Source organism: Centroberyx affinis, unplaced genomic scaffold (assembly GCF_046629955.1).
Source record: "Centroberyx affinis isolate AG114_WGS23_722 - 3 ecotype Tasmania unplaced genomic scaffold, CSIRO-AGI_Caff_v1 ptg001575l_1, whole genome shotgun sequence".
NCBI lineage: Eukaryota > Metazoa > Chordata > Actinopteri > Beryciformes > Berycidae > Centroberyx > Centroberyx affinis.
The window spans coordinates 257,588-280,416 of NW_027280025.1; the positions used below are offsets into that span (position 1 = coordinate 257,588).

At 40.0% G+C, this 22,829-nt stretch overlaps 1 protein-coding gene across 1 annotated transcript; it reads left to right on the forward strand.

The window, feature by feature from the left end:
- The first annotated feature begins 737 nt into the window (after positions 1–737).
- On the forward strand, positions 738–18,107 carry ppm1aa (protein phosphatase, Mg2+/Mn2+ dependent, 1Aa). Its single transcript, XM_071527745.1, has 6 exons — positions 738–1,075; positions 2,051–2,904; positions 3,021–3,138; positions 5,082–5,193; positions 5,364–5,421; positions 13,042–18,107. The coding sequence occupies exons 2-6, from the start codon at positions 2,068–2,070 to the stop codon at positions 13,069–13,071; spliced, it is 1,155 nt and encodes a 384-aa protein (XP_071383846.1). The 5' UTR covers positions 738–1,075; positions 2,051–2,067; the 3' UTR covers positions 13,072–18,107.
- Positions 18,108–22,829: the final 4,722 nt, after the last annotated feature.

The window sequence follows — 22,829 nt, forward strand, 5'->3', positions numbered from 1 at the left end:
TGAAACTCCCATCCGCTACCATTCAAGAATGCTGACTTGGAATGTCTTCTTTCTCCACTCTAGTTCTGTATTGCACATCTTGATCATATTACAGATTAATGTCTTGGTATTTTGAGCCCAGTGAGATACTTGTTCACAAATATTGATCCAACTGTCCTACGTCAAGGTCTCAAGGCCAAAGTTTTCTGTAGGACTCTTCATTTCTTAATGTTTCTTCTTTTTTAACAATTGCATCTGTAGATCTGTTGTGCAAGCCTGTGGTTCCCAAACCGTTGTCCAGGTACCCCTGGGTCCTTAAGGGGCTTGTCCTTGCAAAATGACATAAGTCCAATTTTACTGTTACTTTGTTCATTAGAAATTAGCACAATGAGAGTGTATAAAATGGTTACCCTGGTTTGGGATTTGTGACTGTCCACTGTAATCTCTCCACTTCCAGTGTAGACAGTTATGGTTAAATTATGGTTAAGTCATATGATGTAACCACAGAATCCCTCTCAGATGGGGTCCCAAATGGGGTCATCAAATGGATCTAATGTGTATCTAACTGGGGTCCTTGACATTAAAAAGTTTAGGAACCCCTGTATACACATTACTGTATCTGCCAGAACTGCCAGAGCAGCCAGAGCTCTTCTGGGATGATGTCATGTTTTCAAGTACGCAACCTGCAACATCCGGGTCCTCTATTTCTGTTTGGCTCTGTGCTTCTCAGCAGCTAGCTAGCAAGCTGTCAAGCTGTCAAGTGGAGAGGCTGGGACAAACGTTTCGGCTTCTCTCTATTTGGCCACAAAAAGCTCCGGCCCACAATTTGAAAAGAAAATCTATTAGAATATACCTTAGATCGCCAACTGAGATAATGTAATGCATCACGGGCGTACGCAAACAGGGAGCTCCGCACTTACACAATTTATATGCACTGAGTCTGAGTGACGATTGCTAGCTAACTAGCTAGCTAGCTTAGCTAAACCGCAAAACCCCCTCATCTCGTCGGTGTACCCTCTCTGGTGTGAACTGCGACCAGTCAGTCCTTGCCACTGTCGCAGCTTCTGTTGCTGTTAACCGATATTTTGGATACTTGGTAAGTCATAACGGATAACGACTGCATGATGTTTACTCGTAAGCTAACTGTCAAAATGCTGTTGAGCAACGTTAGTTGGTTAGCTAGCTGTGTTAGCATTTAGCGATAGTAGCAAGGCCGCGGGCTCTCCTTGCCTGGCTAACGATGGTAGGGAGAGGCCTGTCAAAGTTAGCTGTGAGGGACAAGGGTCAAGGCCCACAACGAGGCAAGGGTGTTTGTTTATTTTGGTTGTGCTCTTGCCACAGAGTTGTTAACTTTTTAAGTTAATCGCCAAGAGCGAAAGCCCCCCTTCTTTGTCAGTTTGCTAATGCTGTAACTTAGCACACCACTAAGGTAACGTTAGCATTAGTTAGATTTGTCAAATGTCACGAAATTGTTTTGTGCTTAAGTTAACGAGTAACCAGCCAGTCGGTTAGCTAGCTTACGTTATGCAGGCATTTAACATTAGCTTAGAATGACGTTAGCGTTAACCTAAGTAGCTAGTGTGTTGAGCTGCTCTGCAGTGCGAGGGTCAGATAGATGCTGCCCAGTGGTATATTCAAAATACTATTAAGTAGTTGGTAATATTACTTTTAATGTTGCCTTGATCACCCAGTGGTTATAGGGCGTTTTAATTTGATCTATACTAGCATTCAGTGTGCCTAATATGTAGCCAAATATGTACCCAGGTCTACTATTTTTAGACTAGAGCAGGGTGCCTGAACTCAGCTCCAAGATGCTAATCTTTTTGCCATAAAAGGATGACAGCCGTGCCATCTGTTTTTACCCAATTTATATTAGAATTTTTCTCCTTCTATGCAGTACTCAACATACATATTATTTTTTGGAAAATGATCTTGAACATGTCTAATTAATTTCTGCCTAATAAGTTGAATGGAAGCAGTACATTCCCACACAGTTCCTAGTTGTTGGTGATATCAGAACATACATTTGTGTCTCTCTAAATAGATTTCATTCTTTTTATTTGTTTTGTAGGTTTTAAGAGGGACACAATGGGGGCGTTTTTGGACAAGCCAAAGATGGAAAAGTACAATGCCCACGGTGAGGGTAACAACCTGAACTATGGTCTGAGTAGTATGCAGGGCTGGCGGGTAGAGATGGAAGATGCACACACGGCTGTAATTGGTCTGCCTCATGGTCTCGACCTCTGGTCCTTCTTTGCTGTTTATGATGGGCACGCTGGCTCCCAGGTGGCCAAGTACTGCTGTGAGCACCTGCTGGAGCACATCACGAGCAACCCAGACTTCCAGAGCGCTCTGGAGGAAGAGCCCTCCGTGGATAGTGTGAAGAGCGGAATCCGCACAGGGTTCCTGCAGATCGATGAACACATGCGGACCATCTCTGAGAAGAAGCATGGTGTGGACCGCAGCGGCTCCACTGCAGTAGGGGTGATGATTTCTCCAGGCCACGTCTACTTCATCAACTGCGGAGACTCGCGGGGACTCCTCAGCCGGGGTGGAGCTGTGCACTTCTTCACACAGGATCACAAGCCCAGCAACCCACTGGAGAAGGAGAGGATCCAGAATGCTGGCGGCTCAGTCATGATCCAGCGAGTTAACGGGTCTCTAGCTGTGTCACGGGCTCTGGGAGACTTCGACTACAAATGCGTGCATGGAAAGGGCCCCACAGAGCAGCTCGTCTCACCTGAGCCTGAAGTCTATGCAATAGAGAGATGTGAGGGGGAAGATGAGTTCATTGTGCTAGCCTGTGATGGCATCTGGGATGTCATGGCCAATGAGGAACTGTGTGAGTTTGTCAGGTCCAGGCTAGAGGTGACAGATGATCTCGAAAGAGTCTGCAATGAAATTGTTGACACCTGCTTGTACAAGGTATGGCAACGCTCACAAAATGAACAGTGGCATTAGTAATACACTTGACTTGTTTTTGGTATCATGATTGATTTACATGACATCTGCATATTTTGTTCTTTGTTTTTTTTCAACAGGGAAGCCGGGACAATATGAGTGTTGTGCTAATCTGCTTTCCAGGGGCCCCAAAGGTATCTCCAGAAGCTGTGAAACGGGAGGCGGAGCTGGATAAATACCTGGAGAGCAGAGTAGAAGGTAGGGGGAAAAATAGTAGTTATGCACGCTTCTCAGCCTGGGATTGGGTATTGAGAACCAGTACAGAATTAAATACTGGTTCCTGATTCGTCAGAACCAGTGTCCAAAATTAACCTTTTTTGCTCACCTGCCAACAATTATTGTTACTGGCGAAAATAATTTATTAATATAAATTCATTTTTCATAATTCTTCTTTTGATTTGATTTTCTCCTTGTCAGAGAGTGTGTACGGTGACCAGAGTTTGAGAACAGGCAAAGACCAATGACTGCGTTTACCCAAGGCAATTTAAATGTTATCATCTCAAAAAGTTACCAGCCAGCGTGGTGGGTGTAACCCTTATCGATTTATCCATCAGAAACAACTTTTATCAGCAGCTGGCTCTTGGCGGGTGTTAATTTTGGACCCTGGTTAGAAGAGAAACACCAATAAGCTCCTGGATAAAACATAACTGCTGTTAGTTCTTAACTGTGTAAATTATTTTCATTATTTCACACACAACTTCTCAGGCATTTCCTTTATAGACCAGCATAATGACACTTTTTAGCAGGCCCCTACCAACAAATGTAACAATCTACAGTGTTCTGTGCATTTGAGTCATGGTGGAGAGGTGAAACCGTTTGGAAGTGTGGGCCAACTTTACTAAAGCAAACGGAAATACATGCTAGGTGCAATATATGTTAAAAAAGATTGGTAACATGCCTTGTTACCAAAATAAAAAAGTCCAAAAGTGTGAACTTAGTGAAACAAAAAAAAAATGGCAAGGTGACTTGCTACCTGGTAGCAGTTTTGAATCGCTCTTAATTTCTATCCATAGATACTAGTCAAGCCGCAGCCATCGCTTGCTCGAGTGGTAACTCCCATTCCCTTCACAATTGCTACACAAGAGATTCGTCTTGGTGTTATAGCTAAATGATAGCAAGTTTAGTGACACAAATCTAATGTGCAAAGGGTTCATTCGGTTTTGGGGAATAGAAATGGTTATACCATCAAATATGATATTTTTTCTAAGAAAAGATGTAAAGTTGGCTAATAGCAATAATAATCTACATTTAATTATACACTGATGCTAGCAATCATTTTGTGTGAATGAGTCACATTTTCAAAATAGTAGCTATCTCATTTTGGAATTAATCTTTACAGCTGTTGTCCTGTACTGACCCGACAACCAGAGAGAACTGCTTGTATGTAAAACCAAATTCTGGTTAATATTTTTCTACTGTAGGTAGATGACCTTGATCCTCAACCCCAGTTACCAGCCTCTTATCAAACACCCTTATACCTTCTCATTATGAGGTTGGAAAAAAAACATATTTGAAATCACAAATGTATCAAATTAGCAGTAACTAGTGATGGGTGGACAAGGATCAGTGCTGTACAGTCACACTCCATTACGTCAGTGGAGTAGAGTGTCATTAAGAGTATTGATAAGTATTGGTTTTGATAAGCTCTATCGATAATGGTCTCGGTATAAGCCTCTATGCTGCAAGCCAAAAGTAAGGGCACACACACAAACACACAGATGTTACACTTTACAGTAGTCTACTGAGCTACTCGTAGCACTTTTGTGCCTTTTTATGGTTATGATGGCCTCATATCTTAGAATGCCAATGTGTGGTTCACTGGTTCATAGTTTATAATATACTTGTTTTTGCATTTTATAAAATGAACAGGCAAAAGCTCCGCTTCATGAAATGATTATAGATACAGAGTAAAATAAAATACCAAATTGTCGTTTTCATGCATCCTGTTGTCTCAATAAATCTAATAGCTGCCTCCTTAAAATCACATCACTTGCTGTAGAGCAAGTGGAGTATAGACCTCATGTAATAATGGAAGTGAGTGAAAGGGAATGCGTTTAATCGCACAATTCAATCAGATATTTATTTTTACATTTTCTACCCATGTGACTGAATATGATTTTGTTCTCATTGTTCTCCAACAGAGATCATCAAGAAGCAGGGTGAAGAAGGAGTCCCGGATTTGGTCCATGTAATGCGGACGTTAGCATCTGAGAGCATCCCAAACCTCCCTCCTGGAGGAGAGCTGGCAAGCAAGTGAGTCAGCTTTGTGATTAGAATCAATATTTTGTTTGGGGTCTTTTTGTAAATTTCTGACAGAATTGGTTATTGTCCGAGTTTGATCATTGAGCACAAATTTTTATTTTCCCTTATTTTCATGAAAGCTAACCTGTACTGTTTTTTTGTTTTGTTTTGTTTCCCCTCAGACGAAGCGTTATTGAAGCGGTGTACAACAAACTGAACCCCTACCGAAGTGATGACACAGTAAGTATCCCAGCTTGTCTAGCTGAAAAATGTAACTCCCTGTAGGTGTGCTTTGTTTGAGTGTGCACGCTTCCTGATGTGTGACCAGCAAATTTCAACCTTTTGTGGTAATGTGTGCCATTACTATTTAACAAGATGGATCAAGAAAATAGCTTTGTGGTCAAGTGTTAGGGCTATAATGGAATGGAGTGGCAATTTCTAAAATACAATCAGAAAAAAACAATGGACTAGTGACCTGTGTGGTATGCTGGGATAAGATGGGACAGTCTCCAGCCCCCTGCAAACCTGAGGAAATAAATTAAAGAATCATTATATTGTGGCAATACTACAATATTGCTGTATGACTGACACCAGCAGAGCACGGTCACATTGTGTCCCTTAAATAGACCTAGTAAAACTTGTTTTAATTTTGACAAGGAGCCACAGGTGCACAATTGCATTACATGTTCTATGCCAAAAGATTTGAATCTCACACCACATTAAGGCTGTCAGAATGAATTTCAATATTTGAATTGCAGTGGAATGTCAAAAAATCATAAGGAATTTGAATATCAACCTGCCTGTCGAATGCATCAAAACCCATATTTTTAAAATTGATTTATTTTACTCAGTGAATGGCAAGAATCAGCAGAACACCAACTACAATCTTTTTCACAAACTGAATAACGGGGAAAAAACTCCAGATAGAATTTATATCTGTTTAGAATGTAATTCATAGTCAAAATTGATTTTTAGATAGGGAAGAGCTAAGTGAAGTGGTATATGGTTGGTTGGAATGAGAACCTGCATACTCTTCCATGGACTGGGCACCACTGGTGTAGAGGGAACTTTGCTCATCGTTCCTGTGGCCTATGTGAACGCAGACAGACCACAAAGCTATTGCCCCAGTCCATTGAGATACTGTGCTTTCAAATAAGCAGATAAGCTCACTGGGTCAGCTACTTGTCATCGTGCACATGTCTTTTGGTCCTTGACAGTGAAAACTGGCACTTTGTTTCAGTGTTGCATCTTTGTATGGGGATCGACTTTTAAAATTACTTCAACAAATGGAGTAATCTAAAAAATTACAGTACCTTCAGAAAGTGGTCAAGCCCTTGACTTTTTCTATATTATGTGGTGTTGTAGCTTGAATTCAAAATGGATTAAATTTAGATTTTTCTGTCACCAATCTATACAAAACTTTCCATAATTCAATAAAATGCAAATTTATTGAAAATGAAATGCAGAAATATCTCATTTAAATATGTATTCAACCCTTGGAGTCAACACTTTTTAGAAGCACCTCGGTCAAGTTGGATGGGGAGTTATCTTAAAGTCATTCCTCCTTCTGAAGCCGTTCGAGTTGATCTGGCTTTAGGCTTACGGTCATTGTCCTGTTGGAACATAAACAGTCCCTCCAGTCTAAGGTCTTTGGTACTCTGACCCAGCTTCTCCTCAACAATTTCTCTGTATTTTGCTCCATTCATTGTTCCCTCTGTTCTTACAAGTACCCCAGTACCTGCTGCTGCAAAGCCCCCACACAGCACGATGCTGTCACCACCATGCTTCACGGGAGGCATGGTGATAGATTGGTTATGAGCTTTCCCCCAGTCATAGTGCTTAGCAGTACAGCTTAAGAGTTCAGTGGTCATGTCATTAGACCACAGAATCTTTTGTCTCATGCTGTGAGTCTTCACATGCCTTCTGCAAACTCCAGGTGTGCTGTCGTGCCTTTTTTTCCCCAAGAGTGGCTTCCCTCTGGTCGTCCTACCTTACAGCCCAGATCTGTGAAGTTCTTAGTCTCCTTTCTGACCAAGGTCCTTCTTGCCTGGTTGCTTAGTTTGGTCAGACAACCAGCTCTAGAAATCTCAGCACCTCCATATTTTCTCCATTTCACAGTTTTTGAGCATTCTGTGCTCTGTAAGCTCCCAACACTTTAAGAATTGTTTTATACCCTTCCCCAGATCTACAGTTTGCCTCCTCAATTGTCTCTAATTGTATGGGCAGTTCCTTGGGCTTCATGGTAGAGTTTCTGTTTGTTTCTGTAAATGACATACACTGTCATCTGTGGCCAGTTATAGGTGTTTCGTTCTAAGTCATGTCCAATCAATTGAATTGGCCATAGGTGCACTCTAATCAAGTTGACATCTCAATTATTATTATTATTATTATTATTCAAAAGAATTTGGATGCACTTTAACTAAATTTGTCATTGCAAAGTAGTTTAATACTTTGGGACTCAAAACATTTCAGTTTTTGAATTCAGGCTGTAACACCACAAAATACAGTAAAAGTTGAAGGGGTTAAATACTTTCTGAAGGGACTGTAATTGATCAGATTATGTAGTCAGATGCAGTGGTCTATTATTGGAGGATCTATGTCATAACACACAAATAGGTCAATAGTGTGTCAGCTCATCTAAAATCCCTACAAGTAAAATGGGAGAACAATGAATGCATACAGTGGCCATATGGTCGGCAGCAACAGGTCAATGCAGCTCAATACTTTCTCTCCTTCTTTGTGTGTAAACTGTGACTAACCCTGGAGACTCTGGTAGGTATTTTATATGAACTCTTGTGAAGGTAACGATCCTGCATTGACGAAACATAATCCCACTTTGCAACAACTCCAGTATTATTTCCATGAAATCAGATGGATTGTTGCCTTTGAAAGTGGAAGGCCATTATGATGAAGTGGTAATTATTGAACAGATGCTACTACTACTCTTCAGGGTTGGACCATGTGAGCTATTTTTCTGAGCAACAACAATCACAACATTGAAATTTAAGTGGGCTGACAGACCTAGTTTGAAACGTCCATTACCTGCCAACTATAACTTCTTTTGTGTCACTTCTGAATCATTGTTCTGCTTTTTAAAACAAGTCTCTAGACCTCCACATCACAGATTTCCACCTTGTATTTTGGCACAATCATTTAATAACCTCTGATCATTCAAATGCTATTTTTTTTTTTTTTGTCTCAACAAGGGAAAGCGTTAATGGAGGGGACTAAGAATGGTTCCAAAAAAAGAGATATTGATAATCCCTTTTAAAAAATGTCAGCAATGTGAGAGAAGGTCTTAAAATAAAGGACATATTTGAAAGGACATCATTGGCAGAAGTTTCTGAATAACAAAACAAGTATGTTGTACAATACTGTACAGTACTTAATTATAATTCTGAAAAAAAATTTAAGCAAAGCTTGAAAAGATGTCATTATTATATCTATCCCTCATGTTAATATCATGGTATAAAAGTTGTAAATATGACTATTTTGTGAACTGAAATGACTAATAATTATTTAGTGGAAACTGGAAAAGGGTTTGAATCCAGGAAGGCCTGCTGGTTTCATTGAAAGTTCAATTGACACCTAGTGCCAGAAATGCCTTTTGCCACTGTCAGTCTATTGAGCAAAGACAGGAACAATGTTCTAGTTGTAAATGTTTTTTTGTTTTGTTTTTTTCACGTCTTTCCACTATACATTACACTTATTGTCATCAATTTTTTGATTTTCCACTCAACTCATCATAATACAAAACAGCCTGGCTTGAGTCAACCCCTTTAGTTTCATGTAGCTCTGTTTCAACAGAAGGTGTCGGCTCTTTCCTGGTTTGACATCACTGTCTATTGAACATACCGAACTGGTCTATCAGTCATGTTTTAGCCGTTTAGGAGAGACGAACTGAACGTTCTGTCACCAATTCTGGGAATAGTGCAAACTCCATTACGTCTTGTTGAAGAATCAAACTGATAATTCAGTGTATGCAAGTAGATGCGCTTAGTGAAAAGGTAGTCGGGCATGTGCATGATAATGGCATAATGCTGACTCTGCCTTAAATTAGTAGCTGACACTTGCCTCATGCTATTTTATTGGTTTGGTTCCTTTAGAATTCTTTATAAATCGACCCATATGCAATCAGATATGTTACATGACATCTTCGATTGCCTACTTACCTTTGAAAATGGGTTATAATCAAGCACGGGTACAAATCATGTTATAGCTTATGTGAACTGTCCAAGTTGGGTGTATTTTTTGATGATTGACAAGGATCCAGGGAACAGACTTGGCAATGCACAGACATTTTTATTCACCTTTTGGCTTGTTGTGATCACATTTGAGAACGGCCTACCCACCAGTGGCGTAATGAAGAAAAAAAACAGGAGGGGGCTAGATCTAAAATCACTGACTGGGATGGCCCTATACTGGTCCTGAAATTACACTAGTTTCACAGATGCTAAACAAGCAGTTTGTCTCTCAAGTGAAGTAAGTCTGACATCTTGCCTTTATTTTGGGACAGTGTAGTAGCATTCAAAATGAAATGAAATATATCGGCTGTCAAAAGGCACAATCTATGATCTATGATTTTTTTTCACAAGCATAAAATGAGCCTAAAGGTCTGGATTGTGCTTTTATGGACAGTAGTTGTGGTGTTTGTTTTTGGCAGTGGAGCAAAAAATACAATTGTGGCCCTACATTTCCCTTTTTTTATATATTTGTTTACAACCCAATTTTAGCTCTCACTTTTCAGATAGCTTATATATGTATATAACATAAAATAAATATAACACTTAGAATTTTTAGGGGAGTGACATTAAGCTCAAGTTAAAAATTCGTAATGTTGACTTAGTAGATAGTCCATACTAGGATTTCTTGCTAATATCACTTGTCACTTCTTGTTTGAGTTCAGCTAACGTTGCTGCCACAAGAATGCAGAAAACAAATAAATAAACATCTAAGACAAAATTTATATAAAAATATTCTAGGGTGACTTTTGCACAGTACTGTATGATTTTCAGTGATGTATCCCACAGAAAATGCTCATCCAACATGACAGTTTCATCAGTCATGAGAATAATAGCAGACACAGCCAACATGTGCTTTAGCTCTTAGCCTGTAGTTAATCAATTTACTGAGCAAATCATTAGCCACGATTAAACCAAAAAATCATCCTGTTCACATGGGTGTCCTGAACCAAAAGTGTTGTACCAAATGGATCAATTTTGACATTTACCGTTCTACCGTTCTAATGCCAAGTTTATGTTGAAGTGTAGAAGTGAAAGGGCATCAATTGTTTAGGCAGTAGTGATTTTCGTGTTGTAATGGGTTTTCTGCGTTGTTCTACCCAGGACTAAATGTTAATACTCACAATATGTGTTTAATAACTCAAATAACGCATTGTTTATCAAAAATAGGCTTTCAAACATTGCCCTTTGAAAAGAGCATAAAAGAAATCCTTAAGAGGGCAGGAACATTTTTCAAGTTTAAACGACCATACTTGTGTACATGACCATTTTGCTCATTTACCCATGTCACACCTCTATTTCATAGCCTGAATCTAGCCCCATGAATGGCTCAATTTTGTTTTTGTTTTTGTTTTCATCCATATTTGTTTGTCAAGCATGTGACCATTTGAATTTCGCAGTTCATAATACTGGCTCATGTGTCTTTGGGGCTGCTTTACTGAATACATCATGGCCAGGACCAATGATATCCTGAGCCTGACCAATCACACTGCAATATGGCTTTATAAATGTAGGCATACAGACTAACGGCGTCCATTCCACTAGTTATTCAGTCCAACCAGTGTCCCTGTTGCCTGTTGCTCAAACTTCAGCTTCAGACTGCCAGTCCCAGGAATTGTGAAATGTGCACATGGTTAACAAGCAAATTCAATTAAGAATGGAATTGTGTGATTCATGGGGCTGGATCCATGCTACTGTTTCACCGGAATTTAGGCTTTCTCCAGTTACGTTGTTTGGTTTGTATGAACAGGGGACCAGTCCCTGTGAACTATAGTTTCACATATAGTCTGTGGCTTTGGATTACTGAGACTGTCCATCAGTGGAATGTTTGTTTAAAATCAAATGGATCTTGTAAGCAGCAGAAGGAATGTGACATTGAAACTCTATGTAGAGTAACGGTGCGTTCACACCAAACGCAAAGCGAATCTTCGCCTCACGTTACTCGCGCGAGTTTGACCGCGGGATCATTTGTGTTTACTCACGTTACTCGCGCGAGTAACACAAGTACACAACCCGCGAATATTCAAGTAATGTTATGCCGGGAAAGCCAGCTGTGCTAACGGTTGTGCTAACTGGGGCTAATGCTTGTGCTAACTTGGTTCATAGTAATGTACAACCGATAGCTGGAATAAAATAACAGACACATATTTTCAGAACTTAACAGGTAGTCCAACTTCCTCACTGACTTTTCTCCAAGCCCTCTCCTTTTTGTTACGCTCTCTGTATGCCAGGAGACTTGTGCTCTGGGAGCCCACAGATGGCTACTATTAGCTTATCCTCCATTTTGTGATTCAACGCCAGGACGTCAGTGACGTTGGGAGAATCTCAATGCTGATAGGCTTTCGCGGCACAGTGTCACGCGAATTTTCCGCTCAAGTTGAAAAATTTCAACTCGCGCGAATACGCGACTGAGGCGAATTTTGCGTCATTCATGTCGCGCCATCTGCGTTATACGCGTCTTTGCATTGACTTTGTATGTAATCGCGCCGCGTGAAAAATTTGCTTCGCATTTGGTGTGAATGCACAGTAACACACATGCCATTAAATAATAGAAATAATGGAGAATTTAAAAATTGAGCAAAATGCTCACCAACCACCAGAATGGTCCTTGGATTGTGAAGGTGGATGTTTTTTCAAATGGCAACAAATGACCTGTTTGGCGAAATTAGAGAACCAAATAATTATTGAGGCGTGTTAAAGGTCCCATATTATTCAGTTTTCATGCTTTTGATTTAAAATATACTATGGCTCAGGAAAAGAATAATGTTCTTCATGATGTTTTGCAAATAAATGTAGTTTAGTTAAAAGGGTATTTATAAAATGAATTTGAAGACTAAGTCCTCACAGGCAGATCAGGCACAGTACTAGACCCTGATTGGCTGATTTCAGTGAGTCTTTAGTGAGGGGAGCCAATCAGGACCAGGCCCAGTTGTGATGCGTTGACTGGAGGTCTGAAACTGCCTGTAAGAAAGGAAGGATGTTTGAAAAGGCAATAACTTTAAATTTAACCACTCAAACAAATTAATATTTTAACAATGTGTTCATTAAACATTATTGATCATATATGTTTATAAGTAAAGGAAAAGTTAAATTCCTGTAATAGGGCCCCTTTAAAATAATTATTTGTAAGGGTCATGTGTGAAGGAATGGTAGTTTGCCAAAGCTAATTGAAAAATAAATCACAAAACCAGCCAGCTGTTTACTATATTACACATGGTTAATACACACTAACTTCACATGGTGCAAAGGACATAATTTTTTAGTAACTTGAAGGTCTTAATTTTTGAGAGATGCTATACAGTTTACTTCTAGTTCCTGTATTTTTGTAGTTGTCTTGTACACTTGGCCAGTTGTTATACTGCATTCATAAACAAAGGTATATTTGGCAAAATAATGATTTATTGTTTTATCTTAAAAGCATTTATTTGTAGAAATAGGATGGTTTTAAAAATTGCTGTTGATACTTAAAGATCTCGATATCAACTCCTGGATGACGTTTATTATCTGGCAATATATATCATACATACATGATTAAGCCTGTCCAGCTGTTGATACAGAGATCCCATGGATGTAGACCCCGAGTCTGAAGGGTTTTTCCTTCCTTTCCTCTCTTGTCAAGGACTCAGCGTCCACAGACGACATGTGGTAACACAACCTCCTACCACTAACACAGCATAGAGTTTACAAACCACCATCCTCTCAAGACCCACAGCAGCTCAGCTCAGCAGTCTGTCTCTCCGCCACTCTGAGCATTTGGTTTCTAAGAAGGGAATTTCATGGGATGAGGAGGAGGAGGAAGAGGAGATGCATGCACACAACCCTGGAATAGTGCAGCACCAGTCCACTCTGGAGTTCAGGATCCCCACCGTCTTGTCTCCCCTTTATGTTCACCCACCCTAATACTCCCCTCTAAAGTAATCCATAACAAGTGAGTCCACCAGGTCTTCTTTCTTTTTTTTCTTTTTTTTTAAATAATCAGCTTAAGTAGTAAGATTATTTTTTTTGCTGTAATTAATTTGATTCACATTTCCTTGTGTGTGTTTGTATATTTCTGTTTTTGTGAAGTGCAATTGTCCTGTACAAAAAGCCTGTATTTAATGCAGCTTGATTTTAAGTTAAAAAATGAAAGAAATGAAAAAGAGAACCTTTTATGCACTATCTGCCTTTTCCTGCTCTTCTGGAGTTCTAACAAATGTCTATTCAGTGAATATTACTGTTTGTCCTCCAGGCACTATGTCTTTCCGCTTTTGCTTTTTTTTTTTTATTTTTTTTTTTTTTAGTTAGTCTTTGCTCCTTTAAGAAACGGGTAAATTGTATAGGTTGACAGCACAGTAAGCTCTCTATATCAAACCATTCAAATCCTAATTATTTTCTTTCTCCTGTGCTTTTTTTTATTGTATTTTATTTTTGTATGTGGTTTTCTGTACATGCTCAAGTAATAATGGCAAAGTGTTTCTCAGTCGTTTTGGAAGTGTGGAGTGGAAATGTTTTTTTCATCTCCTTAAGGCAGACGATGAAAAAGGAGTTTCATTGTATAAAGATAAAGCTCATCGAGACCCCTGTTAACACGTTTGTCTGTGCGGATAGATATGTACTTGCAAGCGTGCGTGGGTGCTTGTGTGTATGTATGTGCGCACGTGTGTTTGTGTAGAGGTAGATCTGTATGTGCAACTCTAACTTAACTTTGCTATGGTAGTTCAGATAGCAAACCAACACAGGCTGGAGCTTAAGGGAACTGCTGTCCCAGTGCTTACCCATTGTCTGCCCTTTTCAGCCATCTTTCCATATCAAGACAAAATAGGCTTTCACTACTCCTTATTCCAAAAGCTTTGGATAACACAGTTTACATGCTGTAATGCTATTTGAACAACTTCAAGCTATATATCATAACGATATTGTAAACTGAGATGACACAAGTAGTTCAATTTACCCATGGTGTATAAAGGTTTAGAGCTAGTCAGGGCTTTGACTAGTTTACACACCGATCTTTGTGTCATGTTTGAATATAATTTCCTAAAAATACATTGTTACCAATGCCCATCATGGGTGCCATATGATTTATGATCTCTTGTTTCAGCTTTATGACCTCCTATGCCAAGTTGTTGTTGTTTTTTTTTCCTTAAGATTCAGATTTTGTATGTGGTACAGATAGAATTTTAGCTCACACCTTTAACATCATCTGCTAATTTGACTGATGTGAACAGTTTAAGCACTGACTATTTTGGAGAGAATCACCCGTTAACCAGTCTGGAGGTAGGAGAAACTGTTGACTCTTGACTTCCAAGGTTGTTCTTCTTTTCAAATGGTCTTTATTTGGAGATTTAAACCAAGAACAAATCCGCTAACTGCAATGAGGTCTCATGGTTGTATAGCACCTTTTTATTCCCATCGTGTTTGCTCTGCTTAGAACCCTCCCCCACTGCACCAGAAGCCAGAGCACAATACAGTTTGCTGCTATAGTGTATGATCTGTGGGTTGATTTGCAGTTAATTTTTCCCTTCTTTTAAAAGATGGAATAGTCACTGACTAAATCTGTATTTAACACACACAGTAGATATATTTCTTGAAGAGAAATGGTTTTATTTCAGATTTATTTTCTGCCATTAATTGTCTAAAATTGCATTGTTTGAAATTTATGTATGTATATATTTTTGACTTAAACTTTCAAGGAATAAATCATGTCGCTTGATTTAGTTTTTTGCCGTGGACAAAATGCGATTCTGTTTTGTCTTGGGATGGTTGATTTATTAGTTTGAATATTTAGGCATAAAAAGTTTTCCCTCTTTTGGTGTCCCTCTGATCTCTACTCAGGGTTTGGACAGTTTTATTTATGTAACAGAGCATAATGTACTAAATTTATAATTCTTTGTTAATCTAAGTGACAATCCTAACTATTTCACTGCATTTGGGTCAGTGGTGCATGGTGAGTTATTATATCTTTCACAGAACACAGAGTTTCACTTGTTCAGTTTCAGGAAGGTCCTCAATTAACTGCTTTCCTAATGTGCGTTTGTGGCAAAATGGCCAAAGGCCGCTTAGACGTTGTCATTGCCAAGCCCATATTGCAAGAATCACAATATTATACAAAGGTCAGAGGAACTAGCTGTCAGATTTAACACTTAAAAGATGTCCAGGCCTTAGAGCGACACTGACTTGATTTTGAATTTAACATTCAGCATACGATATTTCCAAGCAGACAGTTAATGTAGCCTCAAACAGCTGAAACTAAATCACACTTCTGTAAACACAAATAACAACATAGTCATAATTCTAACGGCTCAAAAAACACATGGAAGTAGTTCAGGCCCTCTTGAGATGGGGAAACTGAATTCTTGTGAATTTGTTTGCATCAAAATGTACTTTCATTCAATATTCCCTCTCGAAAAAACCACAATTACAGAGCAGACTACTAAAACCCACCATACTTAAGCTGTTGTGTTTAGAATATTGTTTTTAACCCATCTCTTTTTGGTACAATACTTAATATACTTACCTACATGATGTAAACGATTAAAATCTCAACTCTTAAAGGCAATGTATTCACTGTATTTGATAACCTCAGATTGGAGAGAAAGCTATTATCGGTGTATTTCAAACTGGCTTTTTTATTTAGATAAGCAGTAGGTTTATAGAGCATCTGTATAGCTGTATAATTTTGCGCTGGATTGCTTGTATTTTGGTAAGTGAGGTCACTTAATTGTCAACCAGTTTTCAGCACCCAACTACTTATTGTGAACTTGGTAGGTGTTGATGACTCTTATAGGAACGTGTCATTACATTTTTCTGCCAGCTTAATAAGGAACGTACGTATATTTCTCTACAACTCGGGGGGCCATCTCCTAATTTTAGATGCCCGTCCCACTGGACTTTCCTGCACTTCCCCCTGGAAATTCAACAGTTCAGGATGTGGCCCTAAAATGATGCTGGTTAATAAAGCATCGTGCTTTAATGCAGATTTGACTCATCTCAATAATTCCAGAGAATCAATAATGTGGATGTTAACTTTCTGTCTTTACTAAAATTCGCTGAAGTTAGAATGCTAGCAGATATTTACAGTGGCTTGGCTTCACAGGTCTGGGTGTTTTATTTAAATTATATTCACCTTCCAGTGCACCCTCCCACCCCCGACAAAAATGAACAACAACAAAAAAAAAAGATCCCAAGCATCCACTCTCCTTGTTTTAATATTCATGAAACTGAAATACCTCATAACGTTTATAGGAAGTGTGTTTGTCTTGTGTTTTGTAGATCTAAACTGTTTAGAGAGCAGTCCATTCTCTGGAGATCGACATCAGTGAGAGCAGTTTTCTAAAGCCTTGTTGTGTCTCTCTTCTAGAACTTATGGTCTTGTTACACTGATCCATTGGAGTGGGATAAGCCTATGCTTATGTACAGTATTTGACTGAAGTGTCTGATATGAAATAATGATTTAAGTGGCCACTGCAAGTGACGGCTTGTTTTAGTAACTAGGAACACTATTGACCTTGTCTTGTGAGACAGCGCCCCCCCAAACAGCACCCCCAAACCCTCGCTTGTGTAATTTCACCATCTGGTCCCCTTGTGTGATATTCACTTAATTCAAAGATCTAGAATTGTATCAAAGTTCAGGGTTTTAGAAATGTGAGATGTGTGAGATATTAGGTGTGACTAAATGACAATAGTCATATGCACTGATCATCTGTATAATCAGCTTTTTTCATAAAATTGTTATTGTAGAAAAAAGATTATAAAGCTATTTACAGGGTTACCTTTGCCTGGAATGCGTTCTGTATATTCCTGTACAGAGGTCTACCTGGCGGAGGTTGAAGAGATTTTTAACGCTTTCGCCATCCTGTACATATTGATGTACCTCGGTCGTGGCGTTTACTGTGTGACCCTTAGTGGCGGCTCATATGTCCCCTTGCAGGGAGACCTGAGCCTCACTTTGCTGACCTTTTTCAGCTCATAAATAAGCTCACCGATTTGCCTTACCCAATCTCATGTTGCCCCCTAAAGTACTTGTTCAACAGAACACTATGAGGACTAATGCTGCTGACATTACGTCCTCATAGATCAAAACCCGTCTCCATGTTAGGGTACTTACAGTTTCAACAAAGTGACTTTCTGTCTTGGTAGTCACAAGGTACAACTTTTCAACCATTTGTATACTATTTTTTTTCCATGTTACCTTGTTGAATCTTGATCTTGAAAGCTTATTTAATTTTTTCACTGCAGATGATGTCATACTTTTAACAAATGCAAGTGTTTAACATGGTAACCTCGTAAAGCATTCAAAATGTGCATACATACATTCATGTCTGCTATATTTATGATTACATTCAAGAATAGCTTTAGAGTGCCGTAGATAAGTATTGTCAATGTTGATTCAAATGCTTCTCAGAGGCCTCTGTGAGTGATTTTACAAAGTTCAATAACTGTATATTTTGTATTATGTTCTAGCTCCAAAGGAATGGCAGAAAAAAGAAAATGTTTAAAAAAGCTTTGTTCCCTGAACTAAATTGTACTATTTGTGTTGTCGATTGAACAAATTGCATTCCTCGCTTGTGAATTGATGCATTTCTCTCCTTGCTCCCTGAGTTTCCTCCCCTTCTCTCCCTCCTTTCTTTCATTTTTTAGCCTTTGAAGTTTGAATAAAATTTCTAGTTTGCAGAATGTATCACTAAATAAATGGGTTGTTACCTTGTACCTCTCATTTCATCACTCTTTATCTGTTGGCCATATTGCACAAGAGAAACTTTCTGCGATTTCAAATTGAAAATACTTTCGTTTCCAGGCATAAATGCAGTTAAACAGCAAATGCTGGATTATGTAACATAAATAGTGTTGAGTCTTCTGTAAAAGCCAGAGATGAATGCAAGCCAGGAAATGCAAAAATGCTTGTTAATATAGAAACCTACTGGGCTAAATCATGTTGTATGTTGAAGCGTCATTTGTGCCATCCTGCCTGCAGAAGTTACCCCACTGGAAGATGCATTATGCTCCAGACTCTACCTTTAAAGTGCACTGACTGAAGTAATAGTGTGTAGACGTGCTGCAAATGATACTGCTTTGTTTCACATTATAAGTAATGCAGTAGAGGCTTTTCTGTCATCACACAACTCCAGATGCAGGTTAGTCTTAATTGCCCTTGGCTTGTGTCTTCGAAAATAATCTGTAGAAAAGATGGTGTAGTGACTGTAAATTGCAGTGGGGGAAATGTCAATCACTTTCTGGCACCAAGGCTTCATATTGCACACGCAAGCCTAGCGCCTTAATGCTATGAGCTTGTGTTTAATCGTCAACAAGCCCTTCCAGGTTGCACGGCTTGAGCCACATGAACTCTGCAGCACGGTGTTGTTGACCTGTCTGAACATTGGAGCTGTGTTTGTCTCCCTGCCTCTCTGTCTGTGTGGTGGAAGCGTGAGGGGCTTGAGCTCGGAGGATGGGTCAGGGCCGTCCGTGGCCACTGGGATTAGGAACCATGGGAGGGATTACTTTAAATGTCAACATAATGTCATGAGCCGTGTTAGAAGGTCAAACGTTCAAATGGTGCTCAGTGGCAAGCAGTTAATAGATCAGGTACAATTTGGATTGTTGTGCTTCCTGTGATGAATTGACTAGCATGCTAAAACAAGCTATTTTTGGAGCAGCTTTTGGTCCAATATTCAAAGGTACAAAATCAAGAATATCTCATTATTGTTTTCTTATTCTTTAGTTTGATGATTTGAGCACACTGCTGTTAATTCAGAAATTCTCAGTGAGTTAACCTCTGCTTTTAGATAGGGAACAAAATGTATTCAGTCTCCCATGGCCATATATATATATCAATGGAATAACCATGTCCCATTCACTATTTGAGGAGCATCAGCCAGCCAGCCAGCCAGAGGGGGGCAGTGTTAATAGCTGTGCATGTATAGAAATACCAGCAGTGGCCATTCTTACTCTGAAACATGATGTGGCCAAACAATTAAATGAAAGATGATTGATCAGGAGAGTCAGAGTTTGCCTTTTGTTATTTAGTAGTTGTCTATGGCAGGTTTTAGATCCACAAACTAACTGCATAAACACTCAGGATTTACAAGGTGTTGACTCAACTTCCTGATTTGATGACCAGACAGAAGCTGCAGAAATAAATTCATGTTCATGTATATCAGTCAATTACTTACATTAGCTATTATGCTCATTGCCGTGGTCTTATGTTGCCCTGTTAGCTGTGTTGTATTTAGTTTTGTCCCCTCTGTTGCTTTGGAAACCTTTTTTATGGCTTGCATTGCAATGCATCCTTGCCTCTTAATACCCTTAAATATGAAAAAATCTGACAAAATGTGAAACCACAACTCTAGCTAAAACAGGCTTTTTTTATGCATGTACGGCTCTCATTTATCCATTTGCATGTGAAAGCTGTACAAAATGTAACTCATTAGATCCTAGGCCACCTGTGCCCCCTAATGAATCATGCTGCCCTTATATTCCTCCACATCAAAAAGCAGCCGCATCAGCAGCGGCCATCATCAAATAGAGCTGGCTCGTCATCTGCCTGCCATTGTTTAGCGCATGTCATGCTCTGTTTCTCATGGCGGAAACCCATTTGAGCTTGACTAATGCAGCCATGCAGACGCAGCAGTAAGAGGTGGGGGCGGCAGGGCACACCGCATACTCTGTGGATGGTTTCTACTCTGAGGTCACTGAGCTCCACATTTGCTAATTTGCTTTGGAGTGTACTAGGAACCATCTTTTTCAGGGTTGCCCATAAAGGAAGAGAAATTTGAATGCTTATGAGTTAAGCACAGAGAAAGCAAGGGTTGTCTTTGATGGGCTAATCTTTTCTACCAGGTCAGAAAAGAGTTTCATGGACGACACGCGGCTTGTTGATATACTGGCTTAAGAAATGCATTTCACCAGGGTCGAACCCGCCAACACTTACAGTCAATGAAAATCTCACATTCAAAACAGCATTAAACATTCATCGGTCAGGACACTGCTTCATCTTTTGCCTTTGTTCTCCTGTACAGTTACCATCTCTCTTATGGCTCCTGCCTCACACCGGTCCTCCTCGCTTTCTCTCTCCATTTCCTCTATCTGTGAGTGTACTTGTTGCCCGAGGTCAGTTTGTCACAGAGAACACAAGCTTTTCTCACTTGGTTGCAGCGATTCAATGATTGGAGTGTACAAACAAGCATATCAAGCAGGGATGACATCTAGCCCCCCCCCCCCCCCCCCTCTGTGCCCTTCTCTCTCCTACAGACACAGACACTACATCAAATATGTCCTTCTTTCTCTCTCCCCCGGTCCTCCACTCTCTCTCTCTCTCCCTCTCTCTCAGTCTCTCCCTCTCTCTGTGGGAGTGAGTGTCCCCCCCTGCATGAGGTGGGTTACACAAGCCGCTGCCCTGGGAATCCCGGGCCAGCTCATTATCCCGCACCCCAGAGACACAGCTCACTGTAAATTAGGACACCAAACGAGGCGGCCTCGTTAAAGACCCACAGATACACTCATTAGCATCAGCACCTTTCCTTGTTAGAGCCTGTATCAGCGTTCGCTCCCACCGCCACATTGTGCCCTGTCATTCCTCCGCACTGACTGGAAGATTTAGGATTAATGTCAGCTCTAGCCAGCGGGTCGGCGCTGCTATGGTCCAGATATGGGACTGATTGATCAATGGTGGCGGAGAGCTGTGGTATTTGTTGACAGCTGCCCGCTCTACCCCTACCACTCCTCCCCATATTTCACTGTACTGAGGAAACACACCCTCTGTTAGGATAACTCTTGTCTGGCAAGTGGCTGGCTGGTTTTGTGTCACAGCTACGTTGACCAGGGTTTTCATGATGTCCTGCAGAATTTACCAACACTCTAGTGAGGCTTGTTTCTTGTCTGTAAAGTGATCAAAATAAGATGAAATTATATTGTTTCTTTTACCTGAAAGACATTTGATTAATTACCCTGTCTCTTTCTTTTTTCTGGAGCAGTATTTCTGGATTGTTATCTTTGCACTGCCAAAGGCGTATTTGTTCGGTACCTCTGCCACTGTCTTCTGTCAATCCATAGCAACAATTTTCTTCATTCCTCCTTTTTTCCAAGACCAAGAGTTGTCTCTCACTGTGAAGATGTATTGATGTGACTGATGAGAAATTGTTTTTCTTTTGTACCTGCCCTTACAGAAAAACCACATGTGGAAAACCACATATGAGTGTTCCCACATGCAGCATGCAGGGCTTACTTAAAACTAGTTCAATAACAAGAACAACGAAAACAATTGACACGTTTCTGTGCTGAATGAATGAATATTCAACACAGCATTATTAATCTATAAACCTAGTGCAATAAGGATAACTGTGGAGCCCCCCAGGGGTCACCTGGTACAAAAAAATGATGCGGAAATCAGTGGGCATGGTTTTCTTACAATTTACTCCTAAACCGTGCCCACAGATTAGTAAACCATGCGCACAGATTTGTAATATCTACGTTGATAACATCAAAGAGGGACTTTTAGGCCTATATACAGTGAGCCAGAGCCATTACACACAGCTTGGCATACATATAGTGAGCTGTAATAGCCATTAGGCACCTAGAGCATATGTGAACCATAACCATTGATTAATCACATCAGTAGGTATAATTTATGATCCGATGTGTGTTTTGGTGACAATATGAAACCCATTTACTCCCTATGAATCATGCTTGTAGAAAAAGCATGTTAATTAAATTTTATATGCAACTCTGTGGGCCGCTGTGGTGTCCGTTTGACGTGATCAATATACATATTACAAATCTGTGTGCACGGTCTACTAATCCGCGGGCATGGTTTAGGACTCCGTGCGCACTGATTACTAATTCGAGGGCCCGGTTTACTAATCCATGTGCACGGTTTACTATTCCGTGCGCGGTTTACCAATCGGTGCCCGTATGGATTATTTTTTTCTTACCAGGTGACCCCTGGGGAGCTCTGTAGAGAACAGACAAAGCAATGCCATATTTTTATGCTGAATGACGATTGTAAATTGTGAAAGACAGATACCGTTCAGGTCTGTCATTGCTGCTGGGTCGGCAGCTCTAACTATCGCTCCCGGTGTGGTCAGATATCGGAGTGCGCAAATAGCGGCGTGTGTGGGATTTACCTCATGTGGAAAGCGCACTTTATTTCTGTTAGTTGAGCACACAGTGCAGAACAAACACCCGGTTCCCTTAATTTGTCGCACCAAGTGTCAAACGGTTTCCCGTCTCCACCCGTTTATTCAATCCATACCTATCGCCGTTTGTTTTTCCCTCCTGTCTCAGTGACGCGTGTATCTTCACCAGCTTTCATAAACTTCGTTTCCATATTTCAGCTGTGCTACAACACGGAATCGGTGCTACATTGTGATAGAAAGTAGGTTGCTGTTTATTGGATAAAAAAAAAAAAACTTGCTCGCATTCCATTGGTAAATGTAA